Here is a 14,648-nt window from a genome sequence, read left to right on the forward strand (position 1 = left end):
TCTGCCCCCCCAGAGTCTCTCCCCATCTCTCCCCCATCTCTGTCTCTTCCCTTTCTGTCTCTCTGCCATCCTCTCCCCATCTCTCTCTTTCTCTCCACCTCTCCATCTCTCCCCCTTCCACTCGGCCTCGTTTTGGCTCTGGCTGTGTGACCTTCACTTGTCCTTTCTCAGCTGCAGTTTCCACAGAAACCTCCAGCGGGGCGGGGGAGGGCGTGGACAGAAAGCAGACTCACCCTTCTCCCCACTCAACCAGCCCTCAGCCTACCCCGCCCCACCTCCTCCCCCCCCCCCCCACTGGGATTTCTCACTTCCTTCTTGGGGGCTGGGGAGGTACGTTTTCAGCAGAAACACAGGGTCACAGTCACACAGCTGAAGATGTGTTCACGGATGCACACACATACACACATGCACATGACTACAAAGTCATGACAAATTACCCTGGCCCAGGCACACACTTGCCACCATACGGGCCACCCAGGCACCACCGCACTGAACTGTTCACTCACCATCCCCTCCCCCAGCCCCATATGGTTTCTGTCTTTCTATGTCTCCTTTTCCTGGTGCCTCCGCCTCTCCAGATCCCTGTATCTCTCTCCATCTGTCTCAGGGTCTCTGTCGCAGCCTCCTTCTGTCCTGAGAGAAGGTCAGTGGAGAAGGGCCAGCTGCCCGGACCTGGGCTGACCTGCTGTCTGTGGGCAGGGCGGAGAATCGAGAGAGGGCAGGAGTGACCATCCAGTCTGCGGTTCTCAGCAGACTCCCTGGAGGGGGGAGCCCAAGCCTTCAGTGCCCTCGCACCCCTAGGAAATGAGACCCGGGTATCCCCAGTTTTGGGGTTTTGTTCTTTTTTTATTCCAACGGGGACTGGGGTGTGGCAGGGGGAGGGATGGGGGCCCAACTGACCCCCTCCCTGTGGGGGTCTCATAGAAATTCCGAGGTTTCTCCCCAAAAAAAAGAGAGAAAGAGAAGAGTCGAGGGGCACCAGGGGACACCCATCTGCCCAGAGGCCTCCCACTTCTCCAGAAGTGGGGAGGGCTGCGTTAAGTCTTGGGGAGCCCGAGCAGTCCCAGGATGGGGTTCTCCCCGCGAACTGCTTTCCGCTTCCGGGAACAGCCCCTGCAGCCCTCGGCCCCCCCGGAGTCCTCGGTTCCTGCGCTCCTCTTGTTCGCAGTGGGGGACGGAGTGCGGGCGTCCGCGGCACCCTCTGGCGAGTCCACTAGGGGGCGCAGGCAGGCTCCGGAGCCGGGCCTCAGACTTCACCGGGAACCGAAGGCAAAATCGCGGCGTCCGGCGCGCGGGGGCACAAGTCCCGTCCCTCGCCCACCAGGGAAGCGAGGGCGGCCGGGGCCTGGGGCGAGCCCAGTCCCTGCGGTCAGTCCGGGCGCCCGCCCGGCCCCGCCCGTGATCACTCGTGCTCGGTCAGCTCGCGGGGGCCGGCGGGGCCGGGCCGGGACCGGGGCGGGCTGGTGGCTTCAGCGGGGGCGCCGAGGCCACGCGGGGGCGCGCCGGCTCCGGAGGCCCGCAGCGCCTGGATGCGCCGGCACTCCTGACAGACACGCACGTGGGTGCAAGGGGTGGGGGCGGGGGGCCGGGCCCCGCCGGGCGGCCCCGGATCGTCCAGGAGGCGCTGGGGGCCCCCGTGCGCGCTGCCCGCATCCCCGCCCGCGCCGGCGGAGTAGAGCTTGCCGTTGCTGAGGCGCATCTCGCGGACGGCGCGTAGAGACAGCAGGGCCCGGCTTGGGCCTCCCGGGCGCCGGCGCCGGCGAGAACGCGACGTCTTGCGGCAGGACACCGCGTGCCGCAGCTCCTGCAGCATCTCCTGGCACACCGACACCTGGGGGCGGCGCGGGGCGCGGTGGTCACTGTCTGCGACCTCCTTGCCGCCGCCCCTCCCCCGTCCTTTCCCCTCTGGTCCTCTCGGCAACCTTCTCCACACCCTCCTGCTCTCCCTGCCCCTCCTCTGTGTTCACCTCTCTTTCTCTTTCCTGCATGCCCTTTCACCTCCTCTCTTCCTTCCACACTCTCCTCATTTCCCATTCTCTTCCCTCACGGTTCCCTTATTTCCCCGTGCTCTTCCTGTCTCGTCTCTCCACCTCTCAACTCCTGTCTCTCCTCCACTTCTCGCTCCCGTATCCCTTCCTTGGATTTGTTCTTAAATCTGCCCTTCACCTCCGATGCACGCTCCTCTCTTCCTACTCTTTCCTCTTGCCTTTTCACTCGAAAGTTTCTAACTGCTTCCAGTCCTTCCCTCGTATGCGTTCTCCATCCTCGGCCACTGATTCACGCACGCACTATTGCCAGACGTATTTGCTGACCGCCTGCTGTGTTCCAGGCACTGTTTCAGGCACTGGGGATACAGCAGAGAACACAACAGACAGAAGTCCCTACCCTCATGGAGGTTAGATTCCAGGGTGCAGAGACAAAACATAAATATATAAATATAAGTTGTATATTAGATGGAGAAAAATTAAATTGGGAAAATAGGTGGGGGTGTGGGTGGGGAGTGATGCTGAATTTTGAGATGGGTCCTTAGGGGAGACTCATTGAGAAGAGGATCTGCAAGTAGACAAAGGCAGTGCAGGATGAGCTGCGTGGGGCCTGGCAGGAGGGAAGGCAGACAATTCAGCTGGATACAGGTGTGAGGTGCTGGAGGAATGTGGAGCAGGTCGGCGGGGGCCGAGGTGCGGCGGGCAAAGGGGAGAGGGAGGAGATGAGGTCAGAGGAGCAATGGGGGCCGGCTTGTGTAAGGCCCAGAGGCCACTGTAAGGATTTGGCTTTTACTCTGAGCCAGATGGGAGCCACTGGAGAGTTTTAAGCAGAGGACTGCCGTGCTTTCACAGGATCACTCTGGAGCTGTGTTGAGAACAGACTGTACGGAGGTCAAGGGCAAGAGCAGGGGCCCACTCGGAAGCTGCTACGATCACCAGACAGGATATGGAGGTGGCTGGACCACAGTGGTGGTGGTGGTGGCCACGGAGGTGAGAAGGGGTTGATTCCTGGGTATATTTCCAAGGTGGAGCCAACAGTTTTTGCTAAGAGATCAGATAGAGGGTGTGAGAAAGAGGGAGGAGTGAAGGGTGATTCCACATATTTTGGCCTGAGCAACTGGAATGATGGCATTGCCTGATGGGTGGGCAGGAGCTCTGTGTTGGCCACATGACGTCACGCGCTACCGGGTGGACGTCCACGTGGAGATGTCAAGTATGGAGCTGAATTTACAAACCGTGGGTTCAGGGAGAGGTCCCTGTAAGGGATACACATTTGAGGGTTATGGTAGGCAGCCTCCAAGATCCTGCCCCTGGGGTTTTCACACCCTTGTGTACCCCCCTTTGCCTTTGTATGAGGTTCACTGTGTGACCAACAGAATAAGCCTAGGTCAGCTGACATTTTGGCTTCTTCCTGACTCTCTCTTGCATCACTCGCTCTGGGGAAACTCAGCTGCCACGGCGTGAGGACGCTCAAGGGGCCCTATGGAGAAGTCCCTGTGTGAGGAACTGAGGCCTCCTGCCAACTGCTATGTGAATGAGTGTATTTTTATTCTCTCTGTCTTAGGATGTTTTGACATCTGAAACATCTTGCTAGCCAGGGAGAGACTGCCCTCCCAGAGCCAGCCAATTGTTAGGGATAGCAGAGGGCTGGGAACCTGCCTTTCACATGAAAACCAACCAATCCTGAGTCTATACACCCCGTTTATCTGACTCTCACACACCAAGGCAATATTTCCCCTGCCCTAGATCAACCCAGGGCCGGGTACCAGACAACTAGGGGCCACCCCTCTAGTTCAGAGCCTGCTGACAGCATTCACACTGCCCAGTCCTAAGCCGTTTCCTTAGCTGCCTTGCCTTTCTCATGGAAACCCCAATAAAGGCTCTGCCCTAGGTTTCTCTCTCCCTTCTTCTGCCTCCTGACCAAATCTGGTGCTTTCCTTGTGGCCCTATGTGGCGTGGTAGGCCCCCTCCTGTCAGGTCATGTAAGTAATAAATTCTTCTTTCACTGGCATTGGCCTCTTCTGCTCAGTCACTTCCATAAATTAAAACCCCACAGGTGCATTTTGAGACAGCGAGCCATCCTGGAAGTGGATCCTCCAGCCCCCGTCGAGCCTCCAGACAACAGCAGCCCCGGCCAACATCATGACCATGACCTTACCAGAGACACCGGGCAGCCAGAACCACCCAGCTAAGCTGCTCCCAGATTCCTGACCTATGGACGCTGTGAACTGATAGAAGTTTGCTGTTTTAAGTTGCTAAATTGGGGGATAATTTGTTACATGGCAGAAGATAAATAATACAGGAGTCATCAGCATACAGATGGTCTTACAAACCATTTGGCTGGATGGGATCACCAAGGGAATGGAGAAAGAGAAGAGAAGAAGTCCAAGAATCGAGCCCTAGGGCGCCCCAACAAAACAGTGCCAAAGAGGTAGGAGGAAAATGAGGCAGGAGCAGGGAAGAGAGGTTTGTGAGGAGAGAGTGATCGGCTGTGCTGAAGCCCATGGCTGCCTCATGATGATGAGGCCGGAGACTCAGGTGCTGGATTTCAGACGCGGAGGTCACTGGTGGCAAGACTGGCTTCAGAAGAGAGGTGGGGACAGAAGCTGGATGGGAGCATGTCCAAGAATGAATGGGAGGACAGAAACTGGAAGCAGCAGAGGGGCACACCCTGTCAAGGCTACAACAGAAGGGGAGAAATGGGGTGGTGACTAGGAGGGGAAACGGGGTCCAGAGAGGGTTCCTTGAAGATGGGAGAAATGACAGCACCTCTGTATGCTGCCGGGCTTGATCCAGTAGAGGGAGAAAAGCTGATGATGCCGGAGGGAAGGAGAGAACAGCTGAGGAATGTCCTTGGGAAGGCGAGAGAGGAGGAGACAGGGCGCATGTGGAGAAGCCTTAGCGAGGAGCATGTATGTTCATCTGGAGTCACTAAAGGGGCGAGTGGAGAAAGCATGTGGGGAGCTGGATGTCGAGGTGGGGCTTGGCATGCTTTCCGACTCCTCTGCTTTTCTCAGGCCAGTAGAAGCAAGGTCATGGGCTCAAAGCAAGGAGGGGGAGGAGGGGCTGGAGGCTGGCAGAGAGAGGGAAAGGTTGGAATAGTGGAGGAGCCCGGGGGCCCGCGGGGTTAGCACTGGAGGAGTATGGCTGGGTACCACCATGCCCGCGTACGGGCTGAGACCAGCCAGCAAGTCTGTCTTCCTGCTGTCGCATTCAGCTGCATTCTCCTTGTCCCTGTCTCTCCTCCTATTTCTTCTTGCTTTACCACCTCATTCTTTCCCCATATCCTTCTCTCTCTGCCCCTCCACACTCCTTCCCCTGCATCCTCATCTCTGCCTGCGCCCTCTTCCCCCTCTGTCCTCATGTCCGTGGACCCTCTCTCCCGTCTTCCGTCTGCTCTCACCTCTTTCTTTTTTTTTTTTCTGGCCGCACCGTGGCTCGTGGGATCTTAGTTCCCCCAACCAGCGATCGAACCTGGGCCCTCTGCAGTGACAGCGCAGAGCCCTAACCGCTGGACCGTCAGGGAGTTCCCTGCTCTCACCTCTTCATGGACCTCCTGGACCCCTGGAGTCGCTCCGATCCTCTCACGTCCCCAGCTCCCAGCCCCCCAACCCTCGCATCCCTCCAGTGACGGCTCCCAATGCCATAGTCTTCACACCCCCTGCCCGTGGGGCCCCACTTCTTCCCACACGCCCTTCGCCAGCCCCCTCACCTCTTCTGACTCTGCCGACCTCCGCGTGGACCATATGAATTCCATGACTGCCACGAAGACAGCAATGATGAGGCCACAGATGAGCACGACAAAAATGCCACCGATGTTCTCCATGCCCAAGCCTGGGGGTGGAGGGGGAGAGCCAGGGGTCGGGCTGTGTGGGCCAGGGGCGGCAAGGGGCCTCTGGGAAGGGCACGGCGTGCAGGGGCGGCTCACCTTTAGCTCGATGGTCCTCTTCCTTGGGGCACCGGCTCCCCTCCCACCACTTGCGCTTCAGGATCTCCAGCCGGTTGTTCTCCTGAAGCTGCAGAATGGCCAGTGTGATCTCATCCCGGAACGGGGAGCCTGGACCGGGCACACGGTGGGGTGGACGGTCATCGGGACCCCGGAGCCCTGCCTGCCCAAACCCCAGAGGTTCCCTCCCCTCTGCAGCTCCTCTCCTCCCAGCTCTGCCGCATCCCCAGCATCTTCCCTGTCCACCTTCAAATCTGACTACTGCTTGCCACCTCCCCTGTAACCACCCCTGGGCCAAGGCCCCACTTGTCACATTTGTCACCGTTCCCCTCTCCCTGTGGCCCCCCCTCACTCTCTCCCCGCCAGGCTCCTCTCAACACAGCAGCCAGAGGGTCAATTTCAGAAACATAGCCATAGATCACGCCTCTCTGGTGCTTAAAACTCTCCAATGGCTCTGTGTGCAGCCAGAAAAAAAAAATCTTCAAATGTTCAACGAGATTCTGCATTCACTGGTCCCACCACCTGGGGCTCCCTTAGGACCTTTGCCTCTGCCTGGAATGTTCCTTCCCTCACTTCACTCAGGACCCTGCTCACACGGTGCCTCAGGGGCTCTCCTCTAACTCTATTTAAAATGACAGCAAGCACCCCACTCCCTGTCCATCTCTTCCCCTTATTTACTTCACAGCCGTTGACACTACTTGACATCACATTATAAAGCTATGTGTTCACTGTCTGTCTGCACCCCTAGTAGACGGCTGGAGGTGGGGGCTGAGCAGCTCGCTCCCCACTGTGGCATCCCAGCGCCCAGAGCACTGCTGGCACACAGTAGGGCATCAGATCTGCCACGTGAACGAATCCCCAGCCACACCTCTCCTCTGCGTGGCCCTCACCCTGGACCGTCTCTCTCCTCTCTACCCTCAGATCCTCCCCTTAAACCATCCTTGGGCCCCAAACACCCCACCCATATCCTACCCTCTACTCATTTCTTCATTCACTACTATAATTCTTGAGCATCTACCAGGTGCCAGGAACTAGGGATACAGGCAAGTGGGGTGATTGGTATTTATCAGGCACCTACTATGTGCCAGACCCTTGGTCTACAGAAGTGTATTTAAGTCTCACGATAATCCTGTGAGGCATGTGTTACCACCCTCATTATCTGCATGAAGCACGTGACACTCTTGCCTGAGTCAGGGAGGAAGCTGGGATTTGAATCCAGGTTGCTGTGACTCCAGAGCCTGTCCCTCAAAGCACCAGGCTGTACTGCTTCCCTGATACAGCACTGACCCTACCACAAAGCTGCTAAGATTTGGGGTAATTTGTTATGTAGTCATAGCTAAGAAATGCAGTGGTCATCAGAATATAGGTGGGTTTAAAAGCCGAAATGCCAAAATTTGGTGGCAAAATTGGTGGTGAGTTTCCAGCACCAAGCCCTGGAAAAGCATGTCCAAGTCTCCCTAGCAGATCCATCCGTCATTCTTCCTCCCTCCCTCCTTCCCTCTCTCCCTCCCTTCCACCCATCCAGCAACATCCATTATGTTACTGGAGCACCTGCTCTGAGCCAGGCTGTGGGTTTGGTGCAGAGAATATGAAGTAAATAAAAACAGGTCCTCACCCTCGAGGGGCCCCCAGACCAATGGGGGAAGGCAGCAAGCCTCACGGCTCACACGCACTGACTTGTGCACAGTATCACCGGGTTCTCCCAACAGCCCCCCAGGGCTGGAGCTGATTGCTCCTAGGCCTGTTTATATGCAGGTGGAGGGTGCAGAGGCTCAGGGAGGTGGCATCACCTTCCCAAGGCCACGCAGCTAAGAGGCCACACACAGCACACCCAGCCTGCTCGGGAAGGGCCTGGCCTACTCCCTGGCCTGCTCACACAGCTTGGTTTCAGCTGCCTGGGGACCCACAGACTCCCACCCCGCCCCACCGCCGCCGTACCCAGCGGCATGCCGATGCCGTAGCCCTTGGTGTCGAGGAGGCCCCCGATCTGGGTGAGGTTGCAGTTGAGGCGCCGGTGGTACTCATTCATGGTGGACTCGAGCAGGAAGGCATAGCGGGAGTTGAGGACACGGGCGATGCCCTCCTCTGTGCTCTTGACAAACACGCTGGGCTGCTTCGACTGCATGTAGTTCCACATACGCTGGTACGTCTGGTACCGTGAATTCTGGGCAGAGGGCGCGTGAGGGGGAGACGGGTGAGGGTCTTTCCACTCCTGCCTTTCCCCTGAGCCCTGTCCCCTGCCCTCTAGAAAGTCTCCCTCAACCCGAGAGAGCGGGGAGACCAGAGGAAGACAGGAAGAGCCAAAGACAGAGGAGACACACAAGACAGACAGACTGCTCAAGGCCAGATCCAAGCCAACCCCACACCCACCAGCCAGCCCAGCGAGGATCCTGAGGACCGAAGGCTTGGGAAGAAGGGGCCACAGCCTGTTTTTCAACCCTTTTTCTCTCTTCCACCCCTGGGCCTCGGCTCGGCTTGACACCCAGCCCTGTCTTCCCAGGGTTCCCAGGCCTTATTCAGAGAAGCTGGGAGCAGATGCTCAACCATATATACCCAGGGCCCAGTCTGCTTCAGGGAGACCTGCGTCCAAGCCAAACAGCACAGCTTACTTCCTACGGGCCCCGCGGGAACCTTCTGAGGAATGCACTGCCCTACCCTGAGCTGCTGTGCACAGCGAGGATCCCGAAACCAAGCCTGGGTGGCTCCGGGGGCCCCACCTGAAAGAAGGTCATGGTGGAGCCAGCGTGGATGGTGCCATACTCAATGTTGGTCTGGTCCGCCAGGTCGTCGGCCGACTCCACAGGCACCTCCATGCGCTGCACGGTGAGGAAGGCAGCCAGGTTGGCCGTGTAGGAGGAGATGATGATCAAGGTGAAGGCCCACCTGAGGGGTGGGAGGGGTGAGCTACAGGTTGGAGCCACCACTGCCACCCTGCCCCTGTGGCCATGCGCCCCACTGGTGGTGCCCCCCTCAGTGACCCCAGCATCTAGAAGGCTGGCTGCTGACTAGTAGAGGGGCTGGGAGCATGGAATCTGGAGCCAGATTCCTTGGGTTTAAAATTGCTTCCAGAGGGCTTCCCTGGTGACTCAGTGGTTAAGAATCCGCCTGCCGATGCAGGGGACACGGGTTCGAGCCCTGGTCCGGGAAGATCCCACATACCGTGAAGCAACTAAGCCCCGTGCACCACAACTGCTGAGCCTGTGCTCTAGACCCCGCGAGCCACAACTACTAAGCCCATGTGCCACAACTACTGAAGCCCGTGTGCCTAGAGCCCGTGCTCCACAGCAAGAGAAGCCACCGCGATGAGAAGGCCGCACGCCGCAACGAAGAGTAGCCCCCGCTCGCTGCAACTAGAGAAAGCCCACGCGCAGCAACGAAGACCCAACACAGCCAAAAATAAATAAATAAATAAATTAATTAATTAAAAGAAAAAAAAAAAACCAGAAACGTTGATTTCCAAGGCAGAACTGTCCTGAACCATGACGAGCCCTTGGGTGTGGCGGCAGGAGGCTGTGGCCCGTGTGGACAGGAGATGAGGGGCCCAGGAGGGGAGTTCTGGCCAAGCTGCTGCTATTCAGGTGGCGGCCAAGTCCCTAGAGCACTGGCACCCACCCCCACCGCCCTACCACCGGCCCTGGCTTGCTGAATCACCAGGCCGAGGTCACATCTGGAGATTAAGAAACATCTGTTGGGCTTCCCTGGTGGCGCAGTGGTTGAGAGTCCTCCTGCCGATGCAGGGGACATGGGTTCATGCCCCGGTCCGGGAAGATCCCAGAAGGCGCGGAGCGGCTGGGCCCGTGAGCCATGGCCGCTGAGCCTGCGCGTCCGGAGCCTGTGCTCCGCAACGGGAGAGACCACAACAGTGAGAGGCCCGCGTACCGCCAAAAAAAAAAAAAAAAAAAAAAAGAAACATCTGTTGAATGACTGAATGTGGGGGAAGACTCAGGGTGGAGCCAAGAGTGAGCCTGGGGTCAAAGGCACCAGTGGGAGAGGGGGCATGACTGGGGGCTTCCTGGGTGACAGCGATGGGAAGGGGCAGAGAACGCCCAGCTGGGGAAGAGGGTCCCTGACTGAGCAGAAGGGATGGGCTGTAGAGAGCTGGTCCCTGGTCCCCCACCTGACTGGGGGACTCGGCCAGATCTGTCACAGCGGGTCCCTTCATGCCCTCTCAGCCACCTCCTCACAAATGCCTCCCTCTCGTGCCTGGCTGGAGTGCGCCTCCCTCTCTTTGGCAGGCATGCCTCTGTTTGCACCTTCAGATGAAACAGCCTAGATGGCACCTCCTCAGAGGGGCCCTTCCTGGGCACCCTCATTCGCTACTGTTCTCTTTCACTGCACCCTGTTTGGTTCTTCAATAGCACAGTTTACATACATCTGATACATCGGTATATTAAAAATGTTAGGGCTTCCCTGGTGGCGCAGTGGTTGAGAATCCGCCTGCCGATGCAGGGGACACGGGTTCGAGCCCTGGTCCGGGAAGATCCCACGTGCCGCGGAGCAACTGGGCCCGTGAGCCTCAACTACTGAGCCTGCGCGTCTGGAGCCTGTGCTCCGCAACGAGAGAGGCCGCGACAGTGAGAGGCCCTTGCACCGCGATGAAGAGTGGCCCCCGCTTGCCACAACTAGAGAAAGCCCTCGCACAGAAACGAAGACCCAACACAGCCAAAAATAAATAAATAAACAAATGTGGGGTTTAAAAAAAAATCGTTTTAAAAATGTTAATAAAGTTTATTCGGGGTGTGTGGTAGGCAGAAGAAAGGCTTGCCCCCCAAAGATGTCTACATGCTCATCCCTGGAACTTGTGAGTGTGTTCCCTCACAGGGTAAAAGGGTCTTTGCAGATATGATTAAGTTAAGAGTCTTGAGATGGGGAGGTTAGCCTGGATTATCCTGTTGGGCCCATGGAATCACAAGGGCCTTATGTGGAAGAAGGAGGTCAGAGTCAGAGAGAGATTTGAAGACGTTATGCTGTTGGCTTTGAAGATGGACGAAGGGGCCACAAGCCCAGGAATGTATGCGGCTTCTAAAAGCTGGAAAAAGCAAGGAAATGGATTCTCCCCCAAAGCTTCCAGAAGAACTGGCCCTGCCAACACCCTGATTTTAGCACAGTCATATCTATTTTTCACTTCTGACCTCCAGAACTATAAGAGAATAAATTTATGTTGTTTTTAAGCCACGAAGTTTGTGGTAATTTGTTGCAACAGCAACAGGAAATGAATACAGGGTATAACTCCTGACATGATGCCAATTCCAAAATGTTAAAAAAAAAAATCATCAAGATTCAAAAGTTTAGGGGGCTTCCCTGGTGGCACAGTGGCTGAGAATCTGCCTGCTAATGCAGGGGACATGGGTTCGAGCCCTGGTCTGGGAGGATCCCACATGCCGCGGAGCAACTGGGCCCGTGAGCCACAACTACTGAGCCTGCGCGTCTGGAGCCTGTGCTCCGCAACAAGAGAGGCCGCGATAGTGAGAGGCCCGCGCACCGCGATGAAGAGTGGCCCCCGCCTGCCACAACCAGAAAAAGCCCTCGCACAGAAACGAAGACCCAACACAGCAAAAATATATAAATTAACTAATAAACTCCTACCCTCAACACAGAAAAAAAAAAAAAAAGGTTTAGGGACTTCCCTGGCGGTCCAGTGGTTAGGACTCCGAGCACGGGGCACGGTTTCGATCCCTGGTCGGGGAACTAAGATACCACATGCCACGCGGCGCATCCAGAAAATTTTAAAAATTAAAGAAAATAAAGTTTCAAAGCCCTGCTGCAACTAAGGAGCCCACGTGCTACAACTAAGGAGCTCTGGAGACGCAACTAAGGAGCCCGCCTGGTACAACTAAGACCTCGTACAACCAAAACAAACAAACAAAAAGTTTCAAAGCCAATGGACCAAGCAAATTGCAAACAACTGCCAGATGGTAGTTAGCCTCGCTTAGCTGGGAAAGAGAAAAATCTGCCACCATTATGGTTAGTCTTGAACAAACAAGTTTTGAATCAAACAATATCTTCGGGACATATTCTTGGCATAAAATATGATGTCCTTGTGTTTATTTATCTGTTTATTCTCAGTTCCTTTGCCTCTTGAGGACTGATTTTCCACCTGAGTGCCTGGCACATGGAAGGGCCTGAGAAGCACCTCTTGCTGAATGACTACTGAGCATGGATTGTGACTGATGGGGAGGAGGCCCAATGCCTCAGTTTGCCCTGGAGAGGCATCCAGGGCCTATGGGGTGGGTGGCACTGGGGCGGGAGGCTGGCTCAGCCCAGCCCTGCCTCTAGCCAAACGCATGCTCTTTAGCAAACCACTTCCTCTCTCTGGGTCTCGATCTTCTAATCCATAAAACCAGAGAATATTCCCTGTCCTAAGCATGCTTCTCGGCCTTCTGTGATTCTAATGAGGAAAAGGAGCTGAGAAGAGTTATATGAACTGCAACCAAGACCAGCTGCTATTTCAAAGATAGGGTGGCAAATGTGAGTGCTTATGGAAGCCAGGCCAGAAAGTGACTGAAGGGGGACTTCCCTGGTGGCACAGTGGTTAAGAATCCAATGCAGGGGACACGGGTTCGAGCCCTGGTCAGGGAAGATCCCACAGGCCGCGGAGCAACTAAGCCCGTGCACCACAACTACTGAGCCTGAGCTCTAGAGCCCTCGAGCCACAACTACTGAGCCTGTGTGCCACAGCTACTGAAGCCCACGTGCCACAACTACTGAAGCCCATGCGCCTAGAGCCCGTGCACCGCAGTGAAGAGTACCCCCCGCTCGCCTCAACTAGAGAAAGCTCGTGCACAGCAACAAAGAGCCAATGCAGCCAAAGAAAAAAAAAATTAAAAAAAAAAAAGTGACTGAAGGAGGGAGAGAGGACTGAGGCCAGTGGAACAGGCATCGACGCCAGGTGGGAACGCCAGCCGACGAGCACTACCAGATCTCCCAAATCTTTGAGAAAAGTGAGAAATCTGAATTTGGGGAGTTCCCTGGTGGCCTAGCGGTTAGGATTCCGGGCTTTCACTGCTGTGCCCCGGAACAAAGATCCCGCAAGCCGCACAGCGTGGCCGAAACGAAACAAAACAAAAAGAGAAATCTGAATCTGTAAGTGAATTTACCCAATTTTTAAATGCCAACTAATTCAAAAACTTTTAAACTATGGGCCAGACACCACCAGTTGTCAGTGTCTGCTCTCTGACACATAGGTTCTTGGAGCTTGTCTTGGGGGCAAAATAAGTTCCGTTCAAAATAAGTTACTGGGTCTGGGTAATTCCCTGGCGGTCCAGTGGTTGGGACTTGGTGCATTCACTGCTGAGGGTCCGAGTTCAATCCCTGGTCAAGGAACTAAGATCCCACAAGCCATGCAAGGTGTGGCCAAAAAAAAAAGTTACGGGATCCGCGTGGGACTTTGATGGAGCAGGTATCCCTGTCTGGGCCTCAGCCTCAGCGTCTGGACAGTGAAGGCTGTCCTGGCTCAAGGATTCCAGTGTCTCTGTGGCTGCCCGGGCAATGTCCGAGACAGCAGTAACAATGCCAATACTGTCCTGATTATAACCCCTCAGGTCAGCAGAAGCACTTTCCCATCCCTTAGCCACACCGAATCCTTACAACCTGAGACATGGGCATTTTTATCCCCATTTTTCAGATGAGGAGACTGAGGCATGGAGACCCAAGGTCACACAGCCAGTGAGTGGCACAGCTGGGGCTCAGCTGCCCCCACCCCATTTCCTGTCACACAGCTGGCGTGGGAAACGGGAATGGGCCCAGGCCTCAGAAACCACCCCCCGCCCTCCTCCCCACCCCCGCCAACCCCGGTTGGGGCAGACAGGCAGCCTCTCACCAGACTCCGCTGACGCAGCGTGTGGACAGCGCCCGGGGCATGATCTCCGAGCCCTGCTGCATGAAGCCCCCCACGGGGAACCAGAGGCTGTTGCCCAGCGTGTACTGATTCTCCAGGATGTGGGGACGTGCCCGCAGGCACGGGTGCGGGTTATACCACTCGTAGGGGCTCAGCCTGTGGAGAGACACGGGGAATGGGGAGAAAAAGGAGAGGAACAGAGGAAAGAGAGAGCCACCGTGATCAGAAGAGATGGGGGGACAAAAACGGAGGGGAAGAGAGACAGAGATGGACAGAGAGAGACACACACACACACACACACAGAGAAACAGAGACAGTGCAGGCAAAAGGGGAGTGGGACAGAAAGAACGGGAAGGGGAGAGGCCCAGAGAGAACCACGGAGCAAAAGTCAGAACCACAAGAAGGAAATACAGAGACAGGGCCAGAAAGGGAGAAGGGAGGGTGCAGGGAATCCGAGGCCCCAAGTGGAGGCCGAGGATGGTCCAGACAGACGACAGAAGGGTCAGGCATGGAGACCCCAGCTCATGCTTCCTCCCCGCCCTCTCCTTCCCAGGCAGCAGGTAGTGGACCCACCTGGCGGCCAGGAACAGGACGCAGCTGACAGCCAGGTAGGCCAGAAGCATGAAGAGCCACACAGCAGGGGAGAAGGGGTCCAGGAAGGAGAAGTAGCCAGGCTTGCGGCCCTGGTGGGAGAGGGAGTGAGAGCCGGAGCCACACAGACCTGAGCCCCTCCCCCAGCCCCGGGGCCCATGAGCCCCACCGGCCCATCCGAGGTCCAGCCCACAGCCTCTGCCTCCCTGGGGTGTCCGGCCCCAGCCCCAGCCCCCACCCCCACCTCCATGTCTCCAGGGGAACCGTACCATGTGCACGCGGTAGAGGA

At 56.7% G+C, this 14,648-nt stretch overlaps 1 protein-coding gene across 1 annotated transcript; it reads right to left on the reverse strand.

Annotated features, from left to right (window-relative positions):
- Nucleotides 1-825: 825 nt before the first annotated feature.
- LOC102991446 (glutamate receptor ionotropic, kainate 5) lies at nt 826-14,642 on the reverse strand. The gene is made up of 8 exons (XM_028485087.1): nt 14,629-14,642; nt 14,342-14,451; nt 13,751-13,924; nt 8,649-8,814; nt 7,870-8,095; nt 5,914-6,042; nt 5,698-5,819; nt 826-1,831 (listed from the first exon to the last, which is right to left on the reverse strand). The coding sequence occupies exons 1-8, from the start codon at nt 14,629-14,631 to the stop codon at nt 1,403-1,405; spliced, it is 1,359 nt and encodes a 452-aa protein (XP_028340888.1). The 5' UTR covers nt 14,632-14,642; the 3' UTR covers nt 826-1,402.
- Between the last annotated feature and the right edge of the window lie 6 nt (nt 14,643-14,648).

Source organism: Physeter macrocephalus, unplaced genomic scaffold (assembly GCF_002837175.3).
Source record: "Physeter macrocephalus isolate SW-GA unplaced genomic scaffold, ASM283717v5 random_330, whole genome shotgun sequence".
Classification (NCBI taxonomy): domain Eukaryota; kingdom Metazoa; phylum Chordata; class Mammalia; order Artiodactyla; family Physeteridae; genus Physeter; species Physeter macrocephalus.